This window comes from Gopherus evgoodei, chromosome 3 (assembly GCF_007399415.2).
Source record: "Gopherus evgoodei ecotype Sinaloan lineage chromosome 3, rGopEvg1_v1.p, whole genome shotgun sequence".
NCBI lineage: Eukaryota > Metazoa > Chordata > Testudines > Testudinidae > Gopherus > Gopherus evgoodei.
This window is the reverse complement of record NC_044324.1, coordinates 115851300-115877545: the sequence shown is the minus strand read 5'-3', so window position 1 is coordinate 115877545 and position 26246 is coordinate 115851300. Positions and strand designations below refer to the sequence as shown.

The following is a 26246-nucleotide window of genomic DNA, read 5'->3' as shown; positions in this document are numbered from 1 at the left end:
GCATAGTCAAATCAAGCCTATTTTCTCCCCATAGAAACATGCACTGCTCCTCAATACTTGCAAGCCATGCCTTACTGTAACTGTCAAATTTCAACTGTTGATTTTTGCCATAGCTCTTCCAAGAAAGAGTCAGAAATTTTCTTCACTGTCCTAACTTAGTAGTGGCTGAGGAAACATGCTTAAAAGATTTCCCCTTGGAGCAGAGGCCCAACACGGAACATTTCAGCCTTAAAGGGGAAAGTTTCAGGCAACTATGACAAAAGAGCTTACAATGCAAAATGGTTTTTAGCTTTTAGTGTAATTGTGCTACCTGCACCCACTGTAGTGCAAAAGCGCCTTGTTTAATCCAAGTTGCTCCTTAGTGGGAAGTGACAGCCAGGAAAGGGTTAAAAGCCCGGAGCCAGGGAGTGTAATGGTGCCTGATGTGTTTACGAATCAGCGGAGAGGAAAGAGAAGCCAGGCAGATGAACCAGCCCAGCCTTGCAACTTCAGTGCAGCTCAACAGGTTTCTGGTGCCACCGCTACAGCTCTTAGTCATTGGAATTTAGGTGGAGCTTCCTCCTTCAGTGTCTATTCCGATTAAAAAGCTGCTCTCACTCACACATTCATACATATACACACACTCTTCAGGAGCCTTCATAAAACCCCTTTGTCCTACGCTGCTGAGTCAGTAGCAGAAAAAGCTCATCAGTTTGTGCACCTGGCCTCTAGAGAAGCCACTGACCATTCCACAAGATGGTGCAGTATGGCCTTGACTACACAAGGTGCAGATGGATCTTGCCTCTGATGTTAGGCATAGCGGTCATCTTTGGCCTTATTGCGCTGGCCGGCAGGGGCTGGCTGGAGTCAGAGACGTTGCCCTATCAGCATCAAGCCTCGTTATGGGAAAGCTGTACAAAGTTCAACGGTGAGCCTGACTGGACATGCATCTCCCTGATGGACTATGGTAAGTGACTGCAATGGGGGTGGCAGCCCTAGTGAGTGTAGGTCACATAACTGAGCTTACCCCACTGAACTCATGTCTCATCAGTTAGGTGGGATAAAAAAGGGCTCACCATTCAAATACATGGAACATTTTTTGGAGAAAGACTGGAACAAAGGGTGATCTTTTTAGAAAAAAAAGAGGGATATTGCTATTTTCATAGGGCTAGAGGTTATGTATCTTCATGGTACAAGACACATATGGAAACATAGTGCAGGGAACATTTGAATCACGTGAGATTAATTTCTTTAGAAATAACTACAATCTCTGCTTTCCAGAAGTGAATAATTATTGCAGGCCAAGTCCACAAAGCAATAAATAGCAAGCTGTATGGGTAAACTTGGGTTTAGCAAGATGGATCATTCTTCACTGGCAAGGAACTGTTGGGACGTAAAAAAGGAGCTGTGAAGCAGAGATGTCCACAATAAATATCAGGTTGCAGAACGTGCCTCTAAAATTATATCAGGGGCACACCACACCACTTATGATGTGGTTATGAAACAAAATGTTGAAAGGAGAAAGTGTTTTATTCTTTGAGAAGGGTCTGAATTAAGGTTTTCATATTTGGAGAAGTTTTGATAAAAGTTTGGACTCTGATGAAGTCCAAATAGATAATGTTAATTCAAGTCATAAGGGCACTTTGGCTAATTGCCTGATTCTCAACTGTTGTGCAGCTTGTATACTTATTTACACCTGTCTAAAGTGAGTGTATAAATACTACCAAATCAGAATAGTAGCATGTTACACTCACCTTCTACATATAAATGTCTGTGCAAGATGCACAGCAGTAGAGACACAGACTGTTAGTGTCCATTTGGTTCAGCCTTCCAAAACTGTCATGAAAACGTACCATCCATGCACAGACTGTGCTCGCTGGCCCTGTTCTGCATTGACTGATAGTAATGAAAAGATAATGGTGATTTGTTCACTAGTCAGAAAGAAGTTATTCACTCCGGACTAGTGGAATTTTTCAGGCATGTTTGCTTTGCTCTATTTGGGGACTCTGTTTCTACCCTTGATTCCCTTTGGCATCCTTCTCCTCCCCAATCCCACATTAATGTTATATTAATCAGTTCCACAATGGTATTGTTTCTCCCTAGGTGCCAGGGACCTGATCCACAAAGATACTTAGGCACCTAGCCCACAGACTCAGGAATCTATGTCCCTTTTTTTAGGTACTACTATGAGCCACAAAACTCCCACTGCTGCCTAATCCTGTAGGTGCCTAAATTCACTTGGCACCCATGTTTTTTCCTCTGAATGTGTGCACTGCAGCCTAACTGTAGGTGAGCGGGTGCCTATCTCCTGTCTGAGCATGCACACTTTGGCAGCACTGCACTCTGAATGCCTGTCTCCCAGAGTAATTCACCGAAGAACATCAACAAGATGACTACAAGAAAGACAGGCAACAAGATGGCTAAGTTGTGTGCCTGATCTGGTAGGTGGCCTCTGATCACACCTGTCAGATCCAGCCCCTCAGGTGAGTTCACACAAAGCAGATGGGAGGAAAGGAGGCAGTCCTCCCTAGTTCAGTGGTTAAGGAACACACCTAGGATGTTTCTCCCCACCCCGGAGGGGGTAGAAGGGATTTGAATAGGGGTCTGTTATCTCTTTCAGGTCAGTGGCCTAGGAGATAGTAGGCTATGAAATGTTCTGATGTGGGGCTCCCTCAATCTCTCCTCTCAAAGTTGTTCCACTTTAATTAAGTGAATAATTATATATTAACTGGGCCAGTAAAAGATTTAGAATAACTCTACTATAGCCTGGTTGTTAGAGCACTTGCTGGGGAGATGGCTGAGCCCTATTCAAATCCCTTCTTCCCTTCAAGTGGAGGGGGGACTGAAACCAGGGACCTCCTGCATCCTGGGTGAATACTTGTCTAGTAAGCTAAAGGTTGTAAGGCAGGTCCTCCCCCAGCCAATTTGCTTTGGGCCTGGCCTGCATTTAGGCAGCTGAATGCTTATCTTCCCCCAGATTGTGGATCATTAGCAGAGCTAAGCACCTCCTTGCAGCTGGACTTGGGTGCCTTTCTCCAAGAGACTTAGCACATCTCCATTGGCTAGTGTAGGCAGCTCCCTGCCTTTGTGGATCACCATCTAAGGCACTTGTATTTCCCTGCTCATTGTACAGAGAGCCCAGGTGCCCCACTCAGGCTTTGTGGATTGTGGTGATGTTCCTGTGATTTTTCTAGGCACCTAAAAGTTCAGCTCAGCATTGCAACACCCAAATTCCTTTGTGGATCTGGACTCATGTCCCTCGCAGACAAAGGGTTGGAATTTAGGATCCAAGCTGGCCCTGGGCTTTTCATGACGGTCTTTCTTCCCTGCATTTGTATTTTTCTCAGACAAATGCATTGGAGTTCTATAGCACCTTCCAACTGAGGATTTCAAGTCAATTAAAAAACATCTGTGAATTAATCCTCAAAACACAATAGGAAACTATGATCTCCTATTTATAGAAACTGAGGCACAGAAAGGTGAATGTCCACATTTTAAAAAATGTTTACTAATTTTGGGTGTCCAACTTTACACTCTCATTGACTTCATCTGTTGCTCTGCATGCTCAGTGTCTCTGAAAACTAGTCCATAGGTGCATCAAATGGGGCACCCCAGATTAATGGACACTTTTGAAAATTTGGGACTAAATGAATTGCCCAAGGTTGAACAGGAAGTCTTTGGCAAAATTTGGATAGTGAATTCAGAATTCCTGACTGCTCTTAATCCTGTGTTTTAATCACAAGCTCATGCTTCTGCCCTCTGTACTAGGACATGCTTTGGATCTGGAGAGAATGGGCAAACTGAGCCCTTTGGATTAAGTTAATGCCATTTTTCATTGACCAGCTCTGAGCTGGAAATCAAAACTGCCTTCCACTGATCCTTTTTGGCTAGAGTGGGAATGCAAATTTTTGGCTCTATAGCCCTCTACCTGAATATATCATGGTAGGTTTCCTGTACCTGTAATAAAGTCCTGTAATAAAATTTAAAAGTTGTCTTTACTATTGGTATAGACTGAAAACTAAAGCAAAAGGTGCACCTATAATCAAATTTTTAATAAAAGATGCATTTTATTTGAGTGTTTCTTTTTATCTACACTAATATAAAAATGTTAAGGAGGACAAGTGTCCAGTATCCAGAGGCGTAGCAAGCGCCCTCCATACCCTCCAACCGGAGGGGGCCCTGCAAGGAAGGGGACCCCTAAAAATGGCAAAAAAAATGTAAGGTATAACTAGGTAAGTGACATTTATTGATGCTATTGCACAATCCATGTCGGTTTTACTGACAAAACCGTGAAGTCATTATGATACATCATAATGCTATTGGCTACATCAGTTGTCTGTCGGTCAGTTTCGAATTTTAGTTGGACCCATTCAAAGAATGTGTATTTGCGTTCATAATGGCGGTCAGCGGATAAATGTTATTAATTTAGTTGTTTAGTTTTTTATCATTTCCAACGCAGAAGCGTGCTTTGTGATGTCTAAGAGAATGTATAAGAGCAGAGCTAGTAAACGAAAGGCAGCAAAAGATGCCAAGAAGGAACTTGAGAAAATTCCAAAGTTGTCAACGTATTTTGCACTGCAATCCAACGTACAGGTACAGGCACATGAAACGGACAACGCTAGCAGCGACGAATCGTATCCAGAAGTATCCAGAAGTGCTTCAAGTGAGGTCGAAGGTGAATCCAGTTGTTCTATCAAACAAACTGTGACAGATATTCCAGCTGCTGCCGGGAAAGAAGTATCTGAATCTGAACCACGGACTGATGATCCAGGAGATTGGCAGTTTATAATATCAGACAGGCAAGTGTGTGACATTGTTGCACCTGGCCCACCGCAGCAGAATGAAAGTTACGAATTTCCATTTAATGAGGAAAGATGGAGGTTCACAAGTACTCATTTCTATCGAACCATGGCAAATGGCGAGAAAATAAGACGTTCATGGTTAATGTACTCAGTTCAGAAAGATGCCATTTTTTGTTTTTGTTGTAAATTATTTGGCACTGGCAACATACCGCAATGTCGTGGAACATCTGCTTGGAAAGCACTGTCAAAAAGACTTCAGCAGCATGAAACAGGCAAAGGTCATCAAGACTGTATGGTGAAATGGTTTGACCTTCGGTCAGGCATAGTAAACCATACATCTATTGACCAACTCGAATTGCAGGCTTTTCTGAAAGAAAGAGATTTCTGGAGAAATGTTGTCAAACGCATGGTCGATGTCATTATTTTCTTGTCCGAAAGAAACTTGGCATTTCGAGGAAGTAACGAAAAGCTCCGCGATCCTTCGAATGGCAACTTTTTGGGACTGTTTGAATTGCTTGCAAAGTATGATACTGTCCTCAGCGAACTTTTACAGAGGATTAAGAAGGCAGAGACACATGTTCAGTACCTCAGTCCACAGATCCAAAACGAGCTGATTCAACTTGTTGCCAGTAACATTCAAGAGGCCAACAAAGCGCAGCTTAAAAAAGCAAAATATTATTAAGTTATTTTGGACTGTACTCCCGACGTGTCACATGAAGAACAGATGTCTGTGGTGTTACGCTTTGTTGAATGCAACAGTGAAGATGGTGTCAATATTCGTGAAGTGTTTGTTGGTTTTCTTAATGTTCATGATACAACTGGCGAGGGCTTATTGGAAGCGTTTCTTGAAAAGGCAAACAACTTAGGAATAGACATTGCTGACACAAGAGGCTAAGCTTATGATAACGGCTCAAATATGAGAGGAAAGAATAAAGGAGTTCAAGCCCGCATGTTAGAAATAAATGACCGTGCCTTGTATGTACCATGTGGAGCTCACACTTGGAATCTTGTGTTCTCAGACGCGGCAAAGTCATCGAAATATGCCATTGACTTTTTCGGTCTGATTAACAGAATATACGTTATCTTTTCTTCTTCACCTTCATGTTGGGATATACTTCAAGAACATATGCCAATATCTGTTAAAGGGTTATCGGACACTCGTTGGGAGTAGAGAATTGATGCTGTGAAGCCATTGTGTTATCACCTTGAAGAATTGTGCAATGCTTTGTCATCTTTGCGAGAATATGCGCTCGAAAAGAAAGATGGCAATACAGCAACAGAAGCCGGTGCGCTTTTAGACCATGTTACTACATGGCCTTTTGTTCTGACTGTGTACACGTGGTAGGATATACTATTTCACGTCAATAAAACCAGCAAATTAATTCAGTCACCAGATGTGTCAATTGACATACTGCAGGGAGAAGTTGGTGCTACAATGAAGTTTTTGGAAGACTATCGAAATACAGGATATAACTCTGTAGTCACAAATGCACGTGAAATAGCAGAGCATATGGGTACTGAGCAGGCGTTTCCAGAAACCAGTGTGCGACGTAAGAAGAGAATGTTTAATTACAAATGTGCTGATGATTCGAGTCGTCTTTCTGCCGAAGAAAAATTCAAATCTCAGTTCTTTCTTATTCTCGCTGATCAGGCCATATCTTCTGTTTTGTCACGATTTGACCAACTTGTGGAGTGGTATAAGTTGTTTGGATTTCTGTACAACGCTAACAGCCTGAAGCAGTGTCACAGAGAAAATGAACTGGAGAATCACTGCAAAAATTTTGAAAGAAAAATGGGAGACATTGATGCCAACGAACTCATAATGGAATTGAATCATTTTATTTATGTCATCGAGAAAGAGAGAGGACTTGTCACGGGAAACAATTTTTTAACGTACATATACAAGAACAGCCTTCAGGAGATATATCCGAAACTTCGCATTTGCATCAGAATTCTTCTGACCACACCAGTTACTGTTGCTGGTGCTGAAAGGAGCTTCAGGAGAATGAAACTTATCAAGAATATCCTGCGCTCAACCGTGACAGATGACAGGCTTTCTGCGCTTGCAGTTATCTCAGTCGAAAACAAGATTGCCAGATCTCTGGACTATGACGCATTGATTAACCAATTTGCGGAGAACAAGACTCGAAAGAAGCGCTTTGCGTAAATACGGAATACATGTACACTGTAGGCCTATGTATACATAATATGAACGCTGTATATTGTATAAAATAAATACCGCATTCCAGTTTCTGCATTGTAAGGGGCCCCGGACATATGTTCGGAGGGGGCCACGTTCTTTGTTGCTACGGCCCTGCCAGTATCACAAACCATATCACAAGTATGATTACATTTTCCCCTTTCATAAGCACGGAGACATGAAGAAAGACAATATAGCTATAAGGGGGCAGAAGTGACTTAACATTTTTTGTGAGGAGTGAACTCCTTGTTTCTTCCCTAGTCCCCTTCCCTAGTCCCCTCCTATTGGCTATTTCCAGCTTCTCTGCTCTACCCATAATTTAGTGCAGGCCCAAAAGCTGGCACAACAACTTTTTATTTTCTTGACTCTTGGCTACATGAGCTCTCCAGAACAAGGTATGCCTCCGAAAGCCTTAGCCAAAGCCTTTTTAATATTTAATGTATTGTGCTGCAGGCTTTTGACGTGTTTGAACATGCTTGTTGCCTGTTGCTAGAAAATGATTGCTCCTGTTTTGCTAAGTTGAATGTGGTGCACAATAAGATGAAAGAATCTTTAATCCATGCAATCTTTCTATTTTCTCATATTATGCCTGATTCTGCAGTCCTTTGGCATGCAGAACTTTATATCAATTTCAATGAAAAATGCCACGCACAGGACAAATGCAGGTTTAAGTCCTTCAGATTTAGTGTCAAATGTTAGGCTTATTTGCAGATCTTGAAAAATCCACACAGTGTTTGTGCACATGCTAAGTGGAATTTCAATATTTGCAGTGACTTGCAAATACCATCCAAGACTAGATTCTAGTCATTATACAGAGCAGGGGTCGGCAACCTTCGACATGTGGCCCATCAGGAACCACTGGCGGACCATGAAACATTTTGTTTACATTGATCAGCTGCAGGCACGGCACCCCACAGCTCCCAGTGGCTGCGGATCACCATTCCCTTCCAATAGGAGATGTGGGAAGTGGCGGCCAGTACATCACCTATTTCCTGCCTAAGCCTCAGTGATTCACAAATCAGGAGGGCTGCCTAAGTCACGTGTGAGGCCTGAGTCTGTAGACATGCTCAGAGGTCACCTGCCAGATCAGGCCCCTCAAGCATGAGGGTGGAGGGCAGCAAAGAAAGACCTCCCTTATACCTTTAGCCAGGGGTGAAAGTAGGTCTGTACGGTGTACTGGTAAGAAACTGGTACCGGCCCGTACACAGCTGATGTTAAAGTGCTGGCGTGGCAGCGCTTTAACATAGTGGCCCCTTCCCCCCCTCCCCCAGCCGCTGACTCGGGGGCAGCTTCTCCGAGGCTGGTGATTTAAAAGGGCCCGGGGCTCCCAGCCACTGCCGCTACCGACCCCAGCCCCATTTGGGGAGAAGGTATTTGAACAAGGACCCATCATCTCTCTCAGATGAGAGCCTTAATCTTTAGGCTATGGAATACTTTGACATGCCTCTCCCCAGTCTCTCTATTGAACATGTTCAACTTTAAACAACTGACTAATTCCGTATTAATTGGGACCATGAAAGAGTTACAAACCTCTATAACCTGGTGCGTGGGACACTCACCTGGGAGATGGCAAATCCTTTCTTCCATTCGGGAGGAAGGGGAGCTTGAAAGGAAGGTCTCCCACAACCTGGCTGAGTAACCCTGGGCTAATGGTGGTAAGGGAGGTCACCCATTCCCCTGGCCATTTTGTTTTAGGCTCTGTTTGCAACTAAGGTGGCCGAACACCTATCACCACCAGAGCGAAGTGCCTTTCCACAGTCTAGACTTTGGTGCTTATCTCCAAAAGATTGGTTGGACTTTTCTCACCCCTCTCTGGTTGGCATCTCCCATTGGCTAGCTCCATCTCCACATCTCCCCACAGTGCATGAGCAGCCAGAATCTGATCCCAAATTAACACACAGGAGACTTCATTTCTATTTAGTTCAATAAATCACCACGAGCAGAACATTATAGAGCTTTTCATATTGCCAGATTGAGAGAACAGCCTTTCTCAGCACTGAGTGGCATGAGAACCAGGTTTTCTATCTGTCAGTGGAGTACATTGACCACAGCATATATTATGTACTTCTTTGAAGGAGTGAGGTTGAAATAAAACTCTGACAAAGAGCAACATATTTGAAACTGATAGTCTTGAGCCATAAAGTTATTATCCAGATCTGAATCTAAACTTTCCCTACATTCCAGGATGTTCATATATATGGCTTTGCTTCAAGCCAACCTCTGAACCTAGGTACGACAATGTGGGGCTACTGCTCCTTTAGTGATTCCACTGTCAACATACAAGGCCTGTTAATACCAGTCAAATTTTTGTATCAATAAGAACAAATGCTATTTGCAGCACAGAGGTCAATTTTAGTAGCTCATGTGTTTATATGAAACAACACAGTGGGATAATTCAGCAGCTTTCTTTGGACAACATCTCTTTCTCTTAGTAAGTTAGGGACTGTCTTCTTGTTACATCTTTGTACAATGCCTAGTATGATGATGCCCTGATCCATGATCCCTAAGTACTACAGTAATACAAATAATAATAATGTGTGCAAAATTCTCCACTTTCATCCTCCTTGCAAATCTCTCACAGACTCTTTATTGAATTGTTCTGTTCTAGAAAGACAAGGTGGGTGAGCTAATATCTTTTATTAGACAAACTTGCATTAGTGAGATTAGTGAGTAGGGTGACCTATTTTATAGGGACAGTTCTGATATTTGGGGCTTTTTTATATATGGGCTCCTATTATCCCCCACCCTCTGTCCCGATTTTTCACATTTGCTGTCTGGTCATCCTATTAGTGAAAGAGACAAGCTTTTGAGCTACACAGAGCTCTTCTTCAGGTCACTCTCTAATATCCTGGGACCGACCCAGCTACAAAAACACTGCATGCATGTTCTAGTCTAGTTATTTCCATGATCATCACCACAGTAGTAAGTGGAAACCTACTTACATTCATGAATTAATCCTCTCAGTCCGTCTGCGAGGTAGGGTAGCATTAGTACCTCCATTTTATGGGGGACCTGTGGCAGAGTGATTGTGTCTTGGCCAGATTTACAGAGGGATTCTGTGGTAGAGATGGAAATGGAATGCCCCTCTGAGTCCTAGTTCACTTGCTTAACCACGGTACAATCTTTCCGACCCTTCTTTGCAGAGCAAATTGAAGATAAGAACTTTGTCCTGTCCATACTACAGTCAAAACCTGAAACAAACTGGTTCAGTGTGGTTTTTTTAGGTAGTTTCAATTGCAGAGTGGACAGGTTCTTAGCCACACACTACTTTCTAAATCATCTCTCAAAAAAGCCTTACGTGATTTAAGGTCAAGCCTTAATACAAAACATGCACAGAATTTACTATTCACACAGTAGTTAGACTTTAAAATGCTAGAAAAAATAGGCTCCTAGTTAAATGTAATAGTTACAATACTGAAAATGTTTCAGTTATATTGTTCTTAAGGAACTCTGATAAGAAGGGAAGAAAAGAACAGACATGACTTGATTTTCCTCTTGCTTACAGGAGTAACTTCACTGGAGTAAGTGAGAGGGGAATCAGGTCCACAGCATGGCAGTTCATATTCCTCATTTGCAAATACTGATATACTTTTCTTTATCATTTCACAGTTAACCCTTTTACACATTTATTGCTAGGTGCATTTCATCAGAACCTTTGCTAAATACATTATTTCCTTAGTTGGGTAACTAACTCTACAAAGAGCCTCTCAGAGGCAACAAATACTCTTTATAATCAAATCACTTCCCTAATAATTACAGTCAAATTGGCTAAAACACTGCTTATGGTGTGAGATGCTGAGGGCTCTCAGCTACCATATGAAAATAGAGGCAGTTGAGGACAATCAAGACCTTGCAGAGATCCCAGCACTTTGCAGGTTCAAACAATGAATTCTCTTAAGCATGCACCATTCAGTTACTTTTCCTAACCTTTCACACAGGAGGTAACTGTGCTGAGGATTTATGAATGGATGTGGGTAAAGACGGTACTGCGTTGTCATTTTTCTTTAGTTGGGTCATTTATTCAGAGAGTCTGACAGGATGGAGTGATGATGATTCCTCCATAGTAAGAGCTGGATATAAGTCCCATTATAAGGTTGACTTCGAATGACTTTGGGAGGATAAACAAGCAAACAAGAAAATCTCTCAGGCTATGTCTACACTACAGATCTTCCAGCAGCACAACTGCACTGCTGTAAGGTCTCCCATGTAGTTGCTCAATGCTGATGGGAGAGAGCATGCCCATTGGCATAGCACTGTCCACATTGGTGCTTTTGTCGGTGAAACTTATGTAGGTCAGAGGGGTGATTTTTCACACCCCTGACCAACAACAGTTATACTGATAGCAGTGCTAGTGTAGACATGGCCTCATGCTTTCACATTTTTCATGGCAAGTCTTGTTGACAGCTGGTATCTATTCTGAACAATTTTGAACAAGATTGTAGGAGAATATTATAGTATTCCCAAGCTCCTCCTGGAAACTTTTGCGAAGAGTCTTTAGAAATTTCTTGATCAGTCAAAAATCCCAATGGTTTCAAACTAGTCAGCTTTGACTGAGTAAGAACTGCAGGATTTAGCCCAATGATGCTAAAGGAGGAGAACTTGGACCACAACTAGACATTTAGAGGAGAAATGACTCTACACTATCATGGTAAATAAGGTCCAAGCTGATCTGGAAACTCTCATACCATTTAATGCACTGGATTTTAAATCAGTTTAAGGGGAGTTAGGAAGGTGTGTGTGTGTGCTCGGGGGAGCTATGACTCTTTGAGGCACTGTACATGTTATATGGGTGAAAGCATTAATATGTGCAGACATATATGTGACACATATATGTGTTGCAAATAACATTTAATTTTGATCTAAGCGCTGCTTGATGATAACTGTAGGGCCAGATTCTGAAGCTTTTACTGACACTGAATAGAGCCGTCCTCCACAAACAATTCCACTGAAGTCTCTGGAGCTAGCTACAGAGGAAGCTGCTATTCAATAAGAGTAATAATAATTAGTTCTTATGCAGTGCTTTTCACTAATATATTGCAAAGAAGGTCAGCATCAATTATCCCCATTTTACAATAGGTAAAACTGAGGCACAGAGCAGCAAAGTGGCTTGCCCAAAGTCACCAACAGGCCAGAGACAGGAATAGAACTGTTAGCTTCCTAAAACCAAGTCCAGTGCTTTGTCTGCTAGACCATGATGCCTCTATATTGAGTAAAAGTATCAGAATCTGTCACTAAATATACAACTATAACGTAGACTCTTTCTGTAATTCCCAATCACATGCTAATCAACCTATCAACAGCCAATAACAGTGCAGCAGCAACAATTGTTAATATTGCCTTCTTGTTCAGTCACAGGGAGAAGAAATGAGCAAACAGTATCATGTCTCTCCCTGTAGGCTTTTTTGTTTCTTGGGTGGGAAGGATTTAGTTTCTATTAGAAAGTTAGCTCCAGATTCACAGCCACTCCCTACCCAGGGAAACTCCTTCACTGCAATTAAAGCTAGCCACAGCAAGATTTCTGAACACAGTTTGCTCATATTCTGCTGCAAACTATAGACTAAGAGTTAGCTGATTAAAAATTCTTGGTTTTGGCAATGAGATGTAAATCCATTGTGCTTCAGCCAGATGTAAGAGTGCAAGCAAGCTTTGGGAAAAGGATACACTGCTATTTTGCTGAATAGTCATTGTTTGTAAGGCTGAGTTATAAAAGAAGAAGATCCCTTTTAGGTTATTTTAATCAACTCATCTTTAATCCTTGACAAGGTCTTCTGTCCAAATAGCAGTAACAGCTAGAAAACAGATATAACATGCTACATTGGGATTAATAGACATAATTTACCTGGACTGGCTTATTAGTATGCTACACATTTTTTCCAAATCCCCCTAGTTAAAATTTAGCTCAAAATAGACTGAACGAGGCAAACCATGTATCAAACCAAGCATCAGAACATGTAAAATTAAGGACTGATCCTGAGGATGCCCATAATTCCTGTTGAAATTGGTGTGAACTGTGAGTACTTGGTGCCTCTCTCCTGATCAAGCCAATTTTGAAGCATTGGCATGCATGTTACTTTTAATACCTAGCTCATTCCTCTGCTGCTCCCTTTGATGATTCTTCTACACCCTGTGTTGTTCCCTTCCTAGCACTAAGCATCAGGGAGGATCTCTCATTAGCACAAAGCTTTGTTGGACTCCCTTCTAAATCAAGCTCCTGCATGTCAAGTGTGTTTATGCCGAGGAGAGTAGCTGAAACTGAACCACTCCCTCTAGACAGTGGGGGAAAAAAATCCTGGTCAAACAAAAAACTCTTCAAGTTGAAATGTTTTCTAAACTAAGCTGCTTCCCTCAAAAGGGGGAGAATCTTCAGGCATGTCAAAACTGTGGACTCTGGATTTTTTAACAAATATGTTGATGAGTATGTAGATGATGCTGTCTGGAAATAAAAAGTATCAGAGGGGTAGCCATGTTAGTCTGGATCTGTAAAAGCAGCAAAGAGTCCTGTGGCACCTTATAGACTAACAGACATTTTGGAGCATGAGCTTTCCTGGGTGAATACCCACTTCGTCAGATGCATGTCTGACATCTGACGAAGTGGGTATTCACCCAGGAAAGCTCATGCTCCAAAACGTCTGTTAGTCTATAAGGTGCCACAGGACTCTTTGCTGCTTTTAGAAATAGAAAGATGATGAGAAGGTGAAGGTCTCATAGACTCATAGACTCTAGGACTGGAAGGGACCTCGAGAGGTCATCGAGTCCAGTCCCCTGCCCTCATGGCAGGACCAAATACTGTCTAAACCATCCCTAATAGACATTTATCTAACCTACTCTTAAATATCTCCAGCGATGGAGATTCCACAACTTCCCTAGGCAATGTATTCCAGTGTTTAACTACCCTGACAGTTAGGAACTTTTTCCTAATGTCCAACCTAAATCTCCCTTGCTGCAGTTTAAGCCCATTGCTTCTTGTTCTATCATTGGAGGCTAAGGTGAACAAGTTTTCTCCCTCCTCCTGATGACACCCTTTTAGATACCTGAAAACTGATATCAGGTCCCCTCTCAGTCTTCTCTTTTCCAAACTGAATAAACCCAATTCCTTCAGCCTTCCTTCATAGGTCATGTTCTCAAGACCTTTAATCATTCTTGTTGCTCTTCTCTGGACCCTCTCCAATTTCTCCACATCTTTCTTGAAATGCGGTGCCCAGAACTGGACACAATACTCCAGTTGAGGCCTAATCAGCGCAGAGTAAAGCGGAAGAATGACTTCTCGTGTCTTGTTTACAACACACCTGTTAATGCATCCCAGAATCATGTTTGCTTTTTTTGCAACAGTATCACACTGTTCACTCATATTAAGCTTGTGGTCCACTATGACCCCTAGATCTCTTTCTGCCATACTCCTTCCTAGACAGTCTCTTCCCATTCTGTATGTGTGAAACTGATTGTTCCTTCCTAAGTGGAGCACTTTGCATTTATCTTTATTGAACTTCATCCTGTTTACCTCAGACCATTTCTCCAATTTGTCCAGATCATTTTGAATTTTGACCCTGTCCTCCAGAGCAGTTGCAATCCCTCCCAGTTTGGTATCGTCCGCAAACTTAATAAGCGTACTTTCTATGCCAACATCTAAATCATTGATGAAGATATTGAACAGAACCGGTCCCAAAACAGACCCCTGCAGAACCCCACTTGTTATACCTTTCCAGCAGGATTGGGAGCCATTAACAACTACTTTCTGAGTACGGTTATCCAGCCAGTTATGCACCCACCTTATAGTAGCCCCATCTAAATTGTACTTTCCTAGCTTATCTATAAGAATATCATGCGAAACTGTATCAAATGCCTTACTAAAGTCTAGGTATATCACATCCACCGCTTCTCCCTTATCCACAAGGCTCGTTATCCTATCAAAGAACGTTATCAGATTAGTTTGACACGATTTGTTCTTTACAAATCTATTCTGGCTATTCCCTACCACCTTACCACCTTCCAAGTGTTTGCAGATGATTTCTTTGATTACCTGCTCCATTATCTTCCCTGGCACAGAAGTTAAACTAACTGGTCTGTAGTTTCCTGGGTTGTTTTTATTTCCCTTTTTATAGATGGGCACTATATTTGCCCCCTTCCAGTCTTCTGGAATCTCCCCCGTCTCCCATGATTTCCCAAAGATAATAGCTAGAGGCTCAGATACCTCCTCTATTAACTCCTTGAGTATTCTAGGATGCATTTCATCAGGCCCTGGTGACTTGCAGGCATCTAACTTTTCTAAGTGCTTTTTTACTTGCTCTTTCCTTATTTTCTCTTCTAAACCTACCCTCTTCCCGTAAGCATTCACTATACTAGACATTCCTTCAGACTTCTCAGTGAAGACCGAAACAAAGAAGTCATTAAGCATCTCTGCCATTTCCGAGTCTCCCGTTACTGTTACCCCCTCCTCATTGAGCAGTGGGCCTACCCTGTCCTTAGTCTTCCTCTTGCTTCTAATGTATTGATAAAAAGTCTTCTTGTTTCCCTTTATTCCCATAGCTAGTTTGAGTTCATTTTGTGCCTTTGCTTTTCTAATCTTGCCTCTGCATTCCTGTGTTATTTGCCTATATTCATCCTTCGTGATCTGACCTAGTTTCCATTTTTTATATGCCGCCTTTTTATTTTGTAGGTCACGCAAGATCTCAAGGGTAAGCCAAGGTGGTCTTTTGCCACATTTTCTATCTTTCCTAACCATCGGAATAACTTGCTTCTGGGCCCTTAATAGCGTCCCTTTGAAAAACTGCCAACTTTCCTCAGTTGTTTTTCCCCTCAGTTTTAATTCCCATGGGACCTTGCCTATCAGCTCTCTGAGCTTACCAAAATCCGCCTTCCTGAAATCCATTGTCTCTATTCTGCTGTACTCCTTTCTACCCTTCCTTAGAATTGCAAATTCTATGATTTCATGATCACTTTCACCCAAGCTTCCTTCTACTTTTAAATTCTCAACAAGTTCCTCCCTGTTGGTTAAAATCAAGTCTAGAACAGCTTCCCCCCTAGTAGCTTTATCAATTTTCTGAAATAAAAAGTTGTCTGCAATGCAGTCCAGGAACTTATTGGATAGTCTGTGCCCCGCGGTGTTATTTTCCCAACATATATCTGGATAGTTGAAGTCCCCCATCACCACCAAATCTTGGGCTTTGGATGATTTTGTTAGTTGTTTGAAAAAAGCCTCATCCACCTCTTCCGCCTGATTAGGTGGCCTGTAGTAGACTCCCAGCACGACATCACCTGTGTTTTTTACCCCTTTTAGCCTAACCCAGAGACTCTCCACCCTTCCGTCTCCTATGTCCATCTCCACCTCAGTCCAAGTGTGTACATTTTTAATATATAAGGCAACACCTCCTCCCTTTTTCCCCTGTCTATCCTTCCTGAGCAAACTATACCCATCCACACCAACATTCCAGTCGTGTGTATTATCCCACCAAGTTTCAGTAATGCCAATAATGTCATAGTTGTATTTATTTATTAGCACTTCCAGTTCTTCCTGCTTATTACCCATACTTCTTGCATTTGTATAAAGGCATCTAAGATACTGGTTTGATCTTGCCTCCCAGCTTCGCCCTGACCCTCCTTTCTCTCTGCCATTATAGCCCATGCTCCCTCCTGTTTCCAACCCATCTCCCAGGTCTTGTTCCCCACTTACCTGTGGGCTTTGCTCACCTGTCCCCGTCGAACCTAGTTTAAAGCCCTCCTTACTAGGTTAGCCAGTCTGTGCGCAAATAAGGCCTTTCCCCGCTTCGAAAGGTGAACGCCATCTGTTCCTAGCAGTCCTTCCTCAAATAGCATCCCGTGGTCGAGGAAGCCAAAGCCCTCCTGGCGACACCATCTTCGCAGCCAGGCATTCACCTCCACGATGCATCTGTTTCTGCCCGGACCCCTACCTTCAACAGGAAGAATCGAAGAGAATACAACCTGCGCTCCAAACTCCTTAACCCGTACTCCCAGAGCCCTGTAGTCACTCTTGATCTGCTCAGCGTCACACCTCACAGTATCATTTGTGCCCACATGGATGAGTAGCATGGGATAGTAGTCAGAAGGCCGGATAATCCTCGACAAAGCCTCTGTAACATCTCGGATACGGGCCCCTGGCAGGCAGCATACCTCCCGGGATGAACGGTCAGGGCGACAGATGGGTGTCTCCGTCCCCCTCAGCAGAGAGTCTCCAACCACCACTACCCTACGTTGCTTAACCCCAGTGACTTTCTGTGGCAGAGAATTAATCTCACAGTTGGTGAACAAGTTTTTCCTTTTATCAATTTTGAATTTCCCACCTTTAAATTTCATTGTTCTTGTTATGAGACAGGAGAACAGAGAGAGAGAGAGAGAGAGGGAGAGAGAGAACAGAAGATCCTGATCTACCTTTTCTAAACCTTGCATCATTGTAATATACCTTTATCATGTTCTCTCTTCATCTTCTTTCTGAGGAAAACATCCCAGTGTTTTCAATCTCTTTTCAGAGGAGAGTTTTTTCCATTCCCTCAGTCATTCTTGTTACTCTTTTTGGAATCCCCGCCAGTTCTGCAGACAGGGTGGCCAGTGTTGCACACAGCATTCTGAAGGATTTATATCAAGGCATGTTAGTTTTTCTGACTGCAGCTGCAGGTTGACCAGAGATCTTCACTGAGCTGTTGACAGTGACATCCAGGTCCCTGTCACAATCTGGCCCTGGGTTAATCTAAATCATCATGACCCTACTGAAACACAAAATTAGGAGATATATCAACATTGTTAATAGAGTTAATCAACAAAAAGTCTGTTTTTAGACTAAATCTCTGATGTAGCATTCTGCAGCTTAGATTTAGTTTGAACACACAGCATCTTAAAGTCTTTACATCTTCAAAACTGAATCTTTAAAACTTTGATTTAAAATTATCCTCTGCTGCAGAAGATGGAGTTAGAAACCTGCAATGGTTAGGTGACTAAGCAATGCAGAAGATGTAAGAATCCTGCAGTGAGCATGTTTGTTCTTGCCATATAGCCAACTCCCTTAAGGCAGGGAGTATGCCAGTCTCTCCCAACGTGCCTTCCTACAGAGTTATGCCATTTGCAATACTACTGGGAGAAAAAACTGGTTAGTGGCATGAAGAGATGGGGAGCAGGGTGGATGAGAGAGTCCCATCCCCACTCCTCCCCAGCCAAATGGCAGGGGCCCTTCAGGGCACTTGGTTCAGCTGGCACTGGGGGTGGGAAGGAAGAAAAAAGTTTTATAATGGTGAGGGGAATTAGTGAAATGTAATGAACAGAATTGGAACATGGGTCATAAAGCAATGGGAGATGGTCAAAACCTTCATGAACTGTTGAGAGAAAGAGGGATAGACTAGAGGATTGGGTCAGAATTTTCTCCCCCTATTTGTGCTATACTTGGTCTGGAAGCTGAGGGAGGAGAATGGCTTACTGCCACCTCCGCACGCTCCCAGTCACCAGCATTGCTGGGGGTTGGTTTGGCCCACTGTGCAAGTTAGAGCGACTTAAAAGCCCAAAGGGCCATTACACCATCTGGTGCTTGGTGAAGCACAGCAACTCAGTGGCAATGTCCCCCTCACCTGGCCATAAGTTGACAGACTTCCTATGCTGGGTGAGATGATGTAGAGCTGGCGTACCCTAAGACAAGGGTGGGCAAATTCTTTGGCCTGAGGGCCACATTGGGGTTGCACAACTGTATGGAGGTCTGGGTAGGGAAGGCTGTGCCTCCCCAAACAACCTGCCCCCCTGCTCCCTATCTGCCCTCAATCTGCCTCCTCTCACTTCCTGACTGCCCCCCTCAGAACCCTCAACCCATCCAACTCCCTCTGCTCCTTGTCCCCTGATCACCCCCTCCTGGGACCCCTGCCCCTATCCAACTCCTCTGCTCCCTATCCCCTGACTGCCCCAACCCCTATCCACATCCCTGCCCCCTGACAGGCCCCCCGGGACTCCCACTTCCAACTGTCCCTTTTCCTCATCCCCTAACACCCCCCCTAGAACCTCCACCCCATCCAACCGCCCCCTCCTCCGACTGCCGCCCAAGACCCTCCTCTCTGTTACTCAACCCCCCTGCTCCCTGCCCCCTTACCAGTAGCAGGAGCTCTCAGTTGCACTCCCCATGCTGCCCAGCGGGAGCAGCAGGCCAGAGCGTGGCCCATGTGGCGGAGTGGCTGCAGGGGAAGGGGCACAGCGGGGGAGGGGCCAGGGATTAGAGTCCCCAGCCGGGAGCTCAGGGGCTGGGCAAGACGGTCCCATGGGCTGTACGTGGCCGGCGGGCCATAGTTTGCCCACATCTGCCCTAAGGTGTGTGAAGCTCGGTATGTCTACAGTGCAATTAAACACTCATGGCTGGTTCATGTCAGCTGACTAAGGCTCACAGGGCAGGGGCTACAGGGTTGTTTATTTGCAGTGCAGACATTTTAGCTCTGGCTGGAGCTTGGGCTATGGGACCCTTCCCTCTTGTGGGGTCCTAGATCTGTGGCTCCACAATTAAATGGTCCCTTGGTCTGAGCCCCATGAGGCCAAGTCATCAGAGACAGGCCAGCCATGGGTGATTAATTGCAGAGTAGACATATCCTTAGGGATTCCCTCATGCTGGGGAGAATCCTTACCTACCTGGTTAAAACAGCTTTACAGCCTTTTTGCTCTGAATTAGTTCTATTGCTGATACAGTTCCTGGTATTGGTTAGTTATTATATCACCTCAGAAATAGCTGCATTGATTGAGATTCTATAAATTTAAATTCAAAAGTTTGCATTAATGCAACCTTCTGGATGCACATTTGACTGCCACAGGAATCATTGTTAACTCTACCATATTGCACATCCTGTAGGTTATATGGCATACTTTAACAAAACATAAAGTAAAGTGGAAATACTTGCTGCCAGAAACACAGACAATGTAACAATGTTATGGGAACCTTAACTTCTGCATATCCTTGTACTGTGTGTTTCTTGAACTGCATCATCTTGTATTGTATTAACAGAGCTGCATGTAATTTGTTTGTTTTTTTTAAGGAGAAAAAGAATGCAGCCCATATGAGCACAGGTCCATTTCTTGTACTCTAGTGCTGCTTTTATGTAGTGTGCACTCCCTTCATTGTGCCAATATTACAAATGCATTTCAAGAAGGGAACACATAATAAAGTCATCAGTGTCATATTTAACAGAACATCACAGGAAAGAAGAAAAAAATCCAAGATAATCAGAGAACATTTGGGACTTGCTATCCAATGGAACAAGGAATTCAAGGATTGGCCTTGATTTTCCCTAATAACATAAGAATGGCCATACTCGGTCAAACCAAAGGTCCATCCAGCCCAGTATCCTGTCTTCCAACAGTGACCCAGAGGTCCCAGAGGGAATGCTCTCAATGCCAGGGTCTTAGAGGGAATGAACAGAACAGGCAATCATCAAGTGATCCATCCTCTGTTGCCATTTCCAGCTTCTGGCAAACAGAGGCTAGGGACACCATCCCTGCCCATTCTGGCTAATAGCCACTGATGGACCTGTCCTCCATGAATTTATCTAGTTCTTTTTTTGAACCCTGATATATTCTTGGTCTTCACAACATCCTCTGGCAAAGTGCTCCACAGGTTGACTCTGTGTTGTACAGTAGTGAAGAACTACTTCCTTTTGTTTGTTTTAAACCTGCTGTCTATTAATTTCATTTGGTGACCCCTAGTTCATGTGTTATCAGCAGGAGTAAATAACATTTTCTTATTTACTTTCTCCACACCAGTCATGATTTTATAGACTTCAATCATATCTCCCCTTAGTCATCTCTTTTTCAAGCTGAAAAGTTCCAGTCTTATTAATCTCTCCTCATATGGAAGCTGTTCCATACCCCTAATCATTGTTGTTGCCTTTTTCTGAATCTTTCCAATTCCAATATATCATTTTTGAGATGAGGTGACCACATCTGCACACAGTATTCAAGATGTGGATGTACCATGAATTCATATAGAAGCAATATGATATTTTCTGTCTCGTAATCTATTCCTTTCTTAATGATGCCCAACATTCTGTTTGCTTTTTTGACTGCCACTGCACATTGAGAGGATGTTTTCTGAGAACTAACCACAGTGACTCCAAGATCTCTTTCTTCAGTGGTGACGGCTAATTTAGACCCCATCATTTTATATGTGTAGTTGGGATTATGTTTTCCAATGTGCATTACTTTGCATTTATCAACATTTAATTTCATCTGCCATTTTGTTGCCCAGTCACTCAGTTCTGTGAAATCTCTTTGTTGGTCTTCATGGTCTGCTTTGGACTTAATGATCTTGAGTAGTTTTGTATCATCTGCAACTATATTCGCTTCCCCAACCAAGGCTCACTGAGCCCAAAGATCATCTCACTACTTATGTATTTCAAACATCTTGAGCTCTGGAGGCCTTAGTTCATTCTGGAGTGCAAAGTGTAAGGGCCTGGGAGATCTGAAATCATCTTGACATCTAATGATCATTGTTTGCACTTGTGTGGTGCTTTATATATGTAGTGTGGGCTCAAGTGGTTGAGGAGCACAAGCCCCAGTGAAAGTCAATGAGTCACTTAGGTTCTTTTGAAAAAAAGAACAGGAGTACTTGTGGCACCTTAGAGACTAACAAATTTATTTCAGCATAAGCTTTTATGGGCTACAGCCCCACTTCATCGGATGCATATAGTGGAAAATATAGTAGGCGCATATATATATACACACAGAGAACATGAAACAATGGGTGTTACCATACACACTATAAGGAGAGTGAACAGTTGAGGTGAGCTATTATCAGCAGGAGAGAAAAAGAATTGTTTGTAGTGGTAATGAAAATGGCCCATTTCCAGCAATTGACAAGGAGATGTAAGGAACTGGAGGAGGGCGGGGGGATTAGCATGGGTAAATAGTTTTACTTTGTGTAATGGCCCATCCACTCCCAGTCTTTACTCAAGGCTAGTTTGATGGTGTCCAATTCGCAAATGAATTCCAATTCAGCAGTCTCTAGTTGAAGTCTGTTTTTGAAGGTTTTTTGTTGTAATATTGCAACTTTTAGGTTTGTAATTGAGTGGCCAGGGAGACTGAAGTGTTCTCTAACTGGTTTTTGAATGTTATTATTCTTGACATCTGATTTGTGTCCATTTATTCCTTTACGTAGAGACTGTCCGGTTTGGCCAGACATATATGAAAGGTGCCCTCCACATACAAACCTTAGGGTCATGATCTATCCCTGATTGTTTGTGTCTGATGTATAGATTTGCCAAATAATGCCAAACTTTTATGTTCGCATACCAGCATGATATGCTAATACAGACAGTTTTTTAAAATGGAAGATTTTAAGTTGCCTTTGAGGAAGAGCCTCCTCTTCATTTGATGCCTATGCATAATACCCTTTGGTGCCATTGTAGACATATACAACAGAGCCATGACTGCCATTCGTTGAACAAATGCCCTGTATTAGTGAAATAAGATAAGGTTGTTATCTGGTTATTCTTACATTCTGCTTTTTCTGCCTCAGTGCTTAATACTTAATATTGAAATTCCTTGACATTCCAATAACATACTGCTAAGAAGTAATGTTTGTTTAAACATCATACATTGTGCATTAACTCTTTGCTGGATCAGAACCATTTTGTACATTCTAAACCAGTCAAAGGAGAGTAGGTGGCTGTGTTCTCTCCTTGAGAGTTTACCCTCTTCTCACATTTGTCTGAAATGAAAACACTTCATTTTTAAGGCAGGCATGAATCTATCTTAATGTGTTGTTGCCTCCATAATATGTTTTCTTTCCGATTTCAGCCTGGGGGAGAGCAGCTGCTGCCACGTTCCTTGTTGGCTATATCATTCTGGTCATCTGTTTTGCCCTGGCCATCATAGCATTCGCCATTGATACGCTTCGGTTCAACTTCATACGAGGAATTGGAGGCTTGCTCTTTGTTGCTGGTAAGACTGTGTATGAGGAAAAGGTTGCCTTTTAAAATGGTACCTGTTGTAAAATTGATACATGCCTTATTTGACTCTTCAAACAAGGGAGTCTATGCCCAGTTCTATAGCCACTTGGCACTTGGAAACATCAATTAAAATCAGTGGAAAGCCCACTCAAGTAGTAAATCCTCAAACCTCTAAAACAAAGGTGGATTTGGCTAGAGATAACATCAAGGCAGAAACTTGAATGGATACCAGTTTAATTACTCATTCTGACTTCTTCTTCTTGTTGTCTTTTCTCTTTTTTCAGCTGTGTTCTCGGTCATGGGCCTGGTCATTTATCCAGTGAAGTTCACAAATGAAATTGACATGGAAGGAGTCAATATGTTCAGCTGGGCCTATGGCTTTGCTTGGACCACCACCATTATGGAAATAGGCCTGGGGTTCTTCTTCTGCTGCCTCCCGAATTATGAAGATGAGATCCTGGGCAACGTCAAGCCCACATATTTTTATACTTCCCCATAAATACTAGAAACAACAGGAGAGGTGCCTTACTGTTGTTTTGATATTTAGATTCCAGAGATACATACAGACTATCTTATTTTTACAGAGTATTATGACCAGGAATTAGTAGAAAGGCTTGGAAACTTTTTTATGCAAGTAGAAATATAGTGTTGGAGTTATAGAATAGAAGATCTAAATGGTTCTGAATTTTCCTCTTTGATGTGGGTTTGTTAGGGTTAATTATTCTACCATTTTGTAGTGCTCCATTACTTCCCATTAGTAGGGGTGTGGGGTGGTTCTGGTGTTGATGTTTCAAGCATTTGTGTTTTTATTTAATTTCAAACAAGCCTTTTAATTCCTCAGGGAATCAGTTATGGGACCAGACAACACAAACCCTGGTTCCCTGAGGCAAAGCAGCTCAGGAAAACCAGATACCATGATACGTGGGTTTATTTGTATAGCTTAACCTGAAAACTGAAATTTGGTTTCTTACAAAACCTGCCTACCCTCTTTGTGCCACCATTGCCAATAATTCAGTCACCACTTTGTAACTTTGTTTCCTCTTTTATCCATAAAAAATATAGCGCTTAGAGTCAGAGACGAGATAGAGAAAACTACTTCCTTGTTTTTAACAAGCCATTTTCATTTCTCTCAATGCTTTTGTTGCAAAGTTAGTTGCTAAATGGTCAAAGGTCAGAAGAAGAAAAATAAACTGTCTTCAAATACCACTAAACATAATCAAGTATTATCACTCTGTAGTGTGCACTGCAATCCAAGCAGTCTGAAAAATCCTGGGTGAGATTCTGGGCTGCTACTCAGTGGAGTAGCACAGGATTAGCACACTGAGGGAGGGGGACAAAAGTGGCTTTAAGACATCCTTTCACCCTTCAGATGCTGGGCTGCTCTGAGGGCTGGAGAGACCCCTGCTGTAACATAGAGAGTCCTGAGGAACTGTTTAAGTTATGTCAGTCTCACCAGGTTGCCCTATGGGCAGCAGCACTGTCCAAACCTCCATAGATCTATGTGCTATGGCTCCACCCATGACCCGCCTCCTCTGCTCCTAACCCCATCCTTGGCACGGGGCCTATGCCAACGCCTCAGGAGTCCTTGAAGGACAGCCTGTTTCTGTCTTCTTCAATTTCTGCACCAGGGCTTTTAGAGCCCCTTTATGCCATTCAAGCCCTTTTACCTGGTAGCAGAGGGCCAGAGCTGGCAGGGGAATTTCACCTCTATTTACCCCTATGAACCTCATTCCTATAGTATGCAATTGTATCTATACTTTGAACTGCTGGAATTTGAATTTAGAGTTATTAAACAAGTTAAAACAAAATACCTTCCTTATTGGGCTCTTTCATTTAGATATATTATTTTTTGAGTCGAAAGTGTGTGTGTGTGCGCGCGTGTGTATGTTGCATATATAATATGCACACACACAAATACACTCTCACAACCTCCTACCGTAAGACTTGTATAACAAGACGCAACCACATTTTATGAAACATTTTCAGATATATTTCACATTCCACAGCACTAAAAATATGTGAAAAGTAATGAAGTTTGCTTGCTGTTTTCTGTGTCATATATCCTGGATTTGTAATATTCCATTTTTTGCTTTAGGTGAAAAAATTATAGACCAAATCCTATTATCCTTATCAAACAAGAGCGCTTATTGAAGTCATTATATCATTTTCTAAGATGAATATTACTGTGTCATAAATTTGCCTCTCTCTTTATATACTGCAGATGATGAAAACTGCCACACTGAGTATTCCACACTATAAAATATGAAATGCAGGAAGGAAACCTTGTCTTCCTTGATAAAAGTCTTGGACAGTTAAAAAAAGTTAAGCTAAACAACCAGATTCTTATATTGCACTAGTTTTGTAGCAGTGTCACTCCATTTACTGCTCTGAAGTTACGCCTAACTTAGACCAATAAAAGAGAGAGGAGAATCACACCCAAAGCATGTATATAAACCCTTGAGAATGGTTAGACAGAAGAGTTTTGTAATTAATTATTATGGTTCTTCCTGGCCAGAAAATTTAGAAAATATTTTGTATGAAAAAGTGACAGTGTGCAGTTGATGCACATGCAGTCCATCTGTTTAGGAATAAGCTGTTGCAGATATTTTCATGATGCTCACCACACTCAGTAAATGATGGTCATCTGTGTCTTGTTTCAGACATGATGATTGTATTTAATTCTATTTGGGGATAGGAAGGAAAGGGAGGGATAAAATACCTCAAACTACACTCCATTGCAGTAGAATTTTGAAGCAAGTAGAGGGTGAGAAAGTAACTTGCAAATTTATTATTTAATATTAATGAGACTTTTATTATTCTTCATTTATATTCTGGTAGCACAATAATTCACGGTCGACAAGCACAGGAAGACACTGAAGCTGCCCAGGAGAGCCTACAAATTATGAAGAGCTACAGCATATAATGGTTAGGGTAGAGGGATACAATTATCACATGTACAATGTTATATACTTTCTTATTAAAGGCACATCAACTGTTGGGATGAACACCACAGTTTGTTGATGAGAAGGAGAAGTATTGACAGAGGCTGTTTCAAGGCTAATATTTACAATGAGGAACAATGAATTTTGATGTTCACCAAACTATGAAGTTGAAATGGGCCTGATCCTTTCTTTTCACTCCCCAAAATTCAACAGACTTCTGATGAGCCAATCCATTTAGGGAGCAAAAGGAGAATCTAGTCAATAATTTGTTCACTTTTAATAGTTTGTAGTTTTTGGGGTGCAAAAGGAGGTGCTTAAAACACAGGTGGCAGGGATACAGTCCCCTTAAAGGAACTGAGTAAGAGATCATGTGGGACTGAGGCCCTTGAAATCTGAACAGAGTCTTAGA

At 42.3% G+C, this 26246-nt stretch overlaps 1 protein-coding gene across 1 annotated transcript; it reads left to right on the top strand.

Annotated features, from left to right (window-relative positions):
* The first annotated feature begins 528 nt into the window (after positions 1-528).
* LOC115647538 (p53 apoptosis effector related to PMP-22-like) lies at positions 529-24657 on the top strand. The gene is made up of 3 exons (XM_030554257.1): positions 529-946; positions 22744-22887; positions 23180-24657. The coding sequence occupies exons 1-3, from the start codon at positions 736-738 to the stop codon at positions 23392-23394; spliced, it is 570 nt and encodes a 189-aa protein (XP_030410117.1). The 5' UTR covers positions 529-735; the 3' UTR covers positions 23395-24657.
* The last annotated feature ends 1589 nt before the right edge of the window (positions 24658-26246 follow it).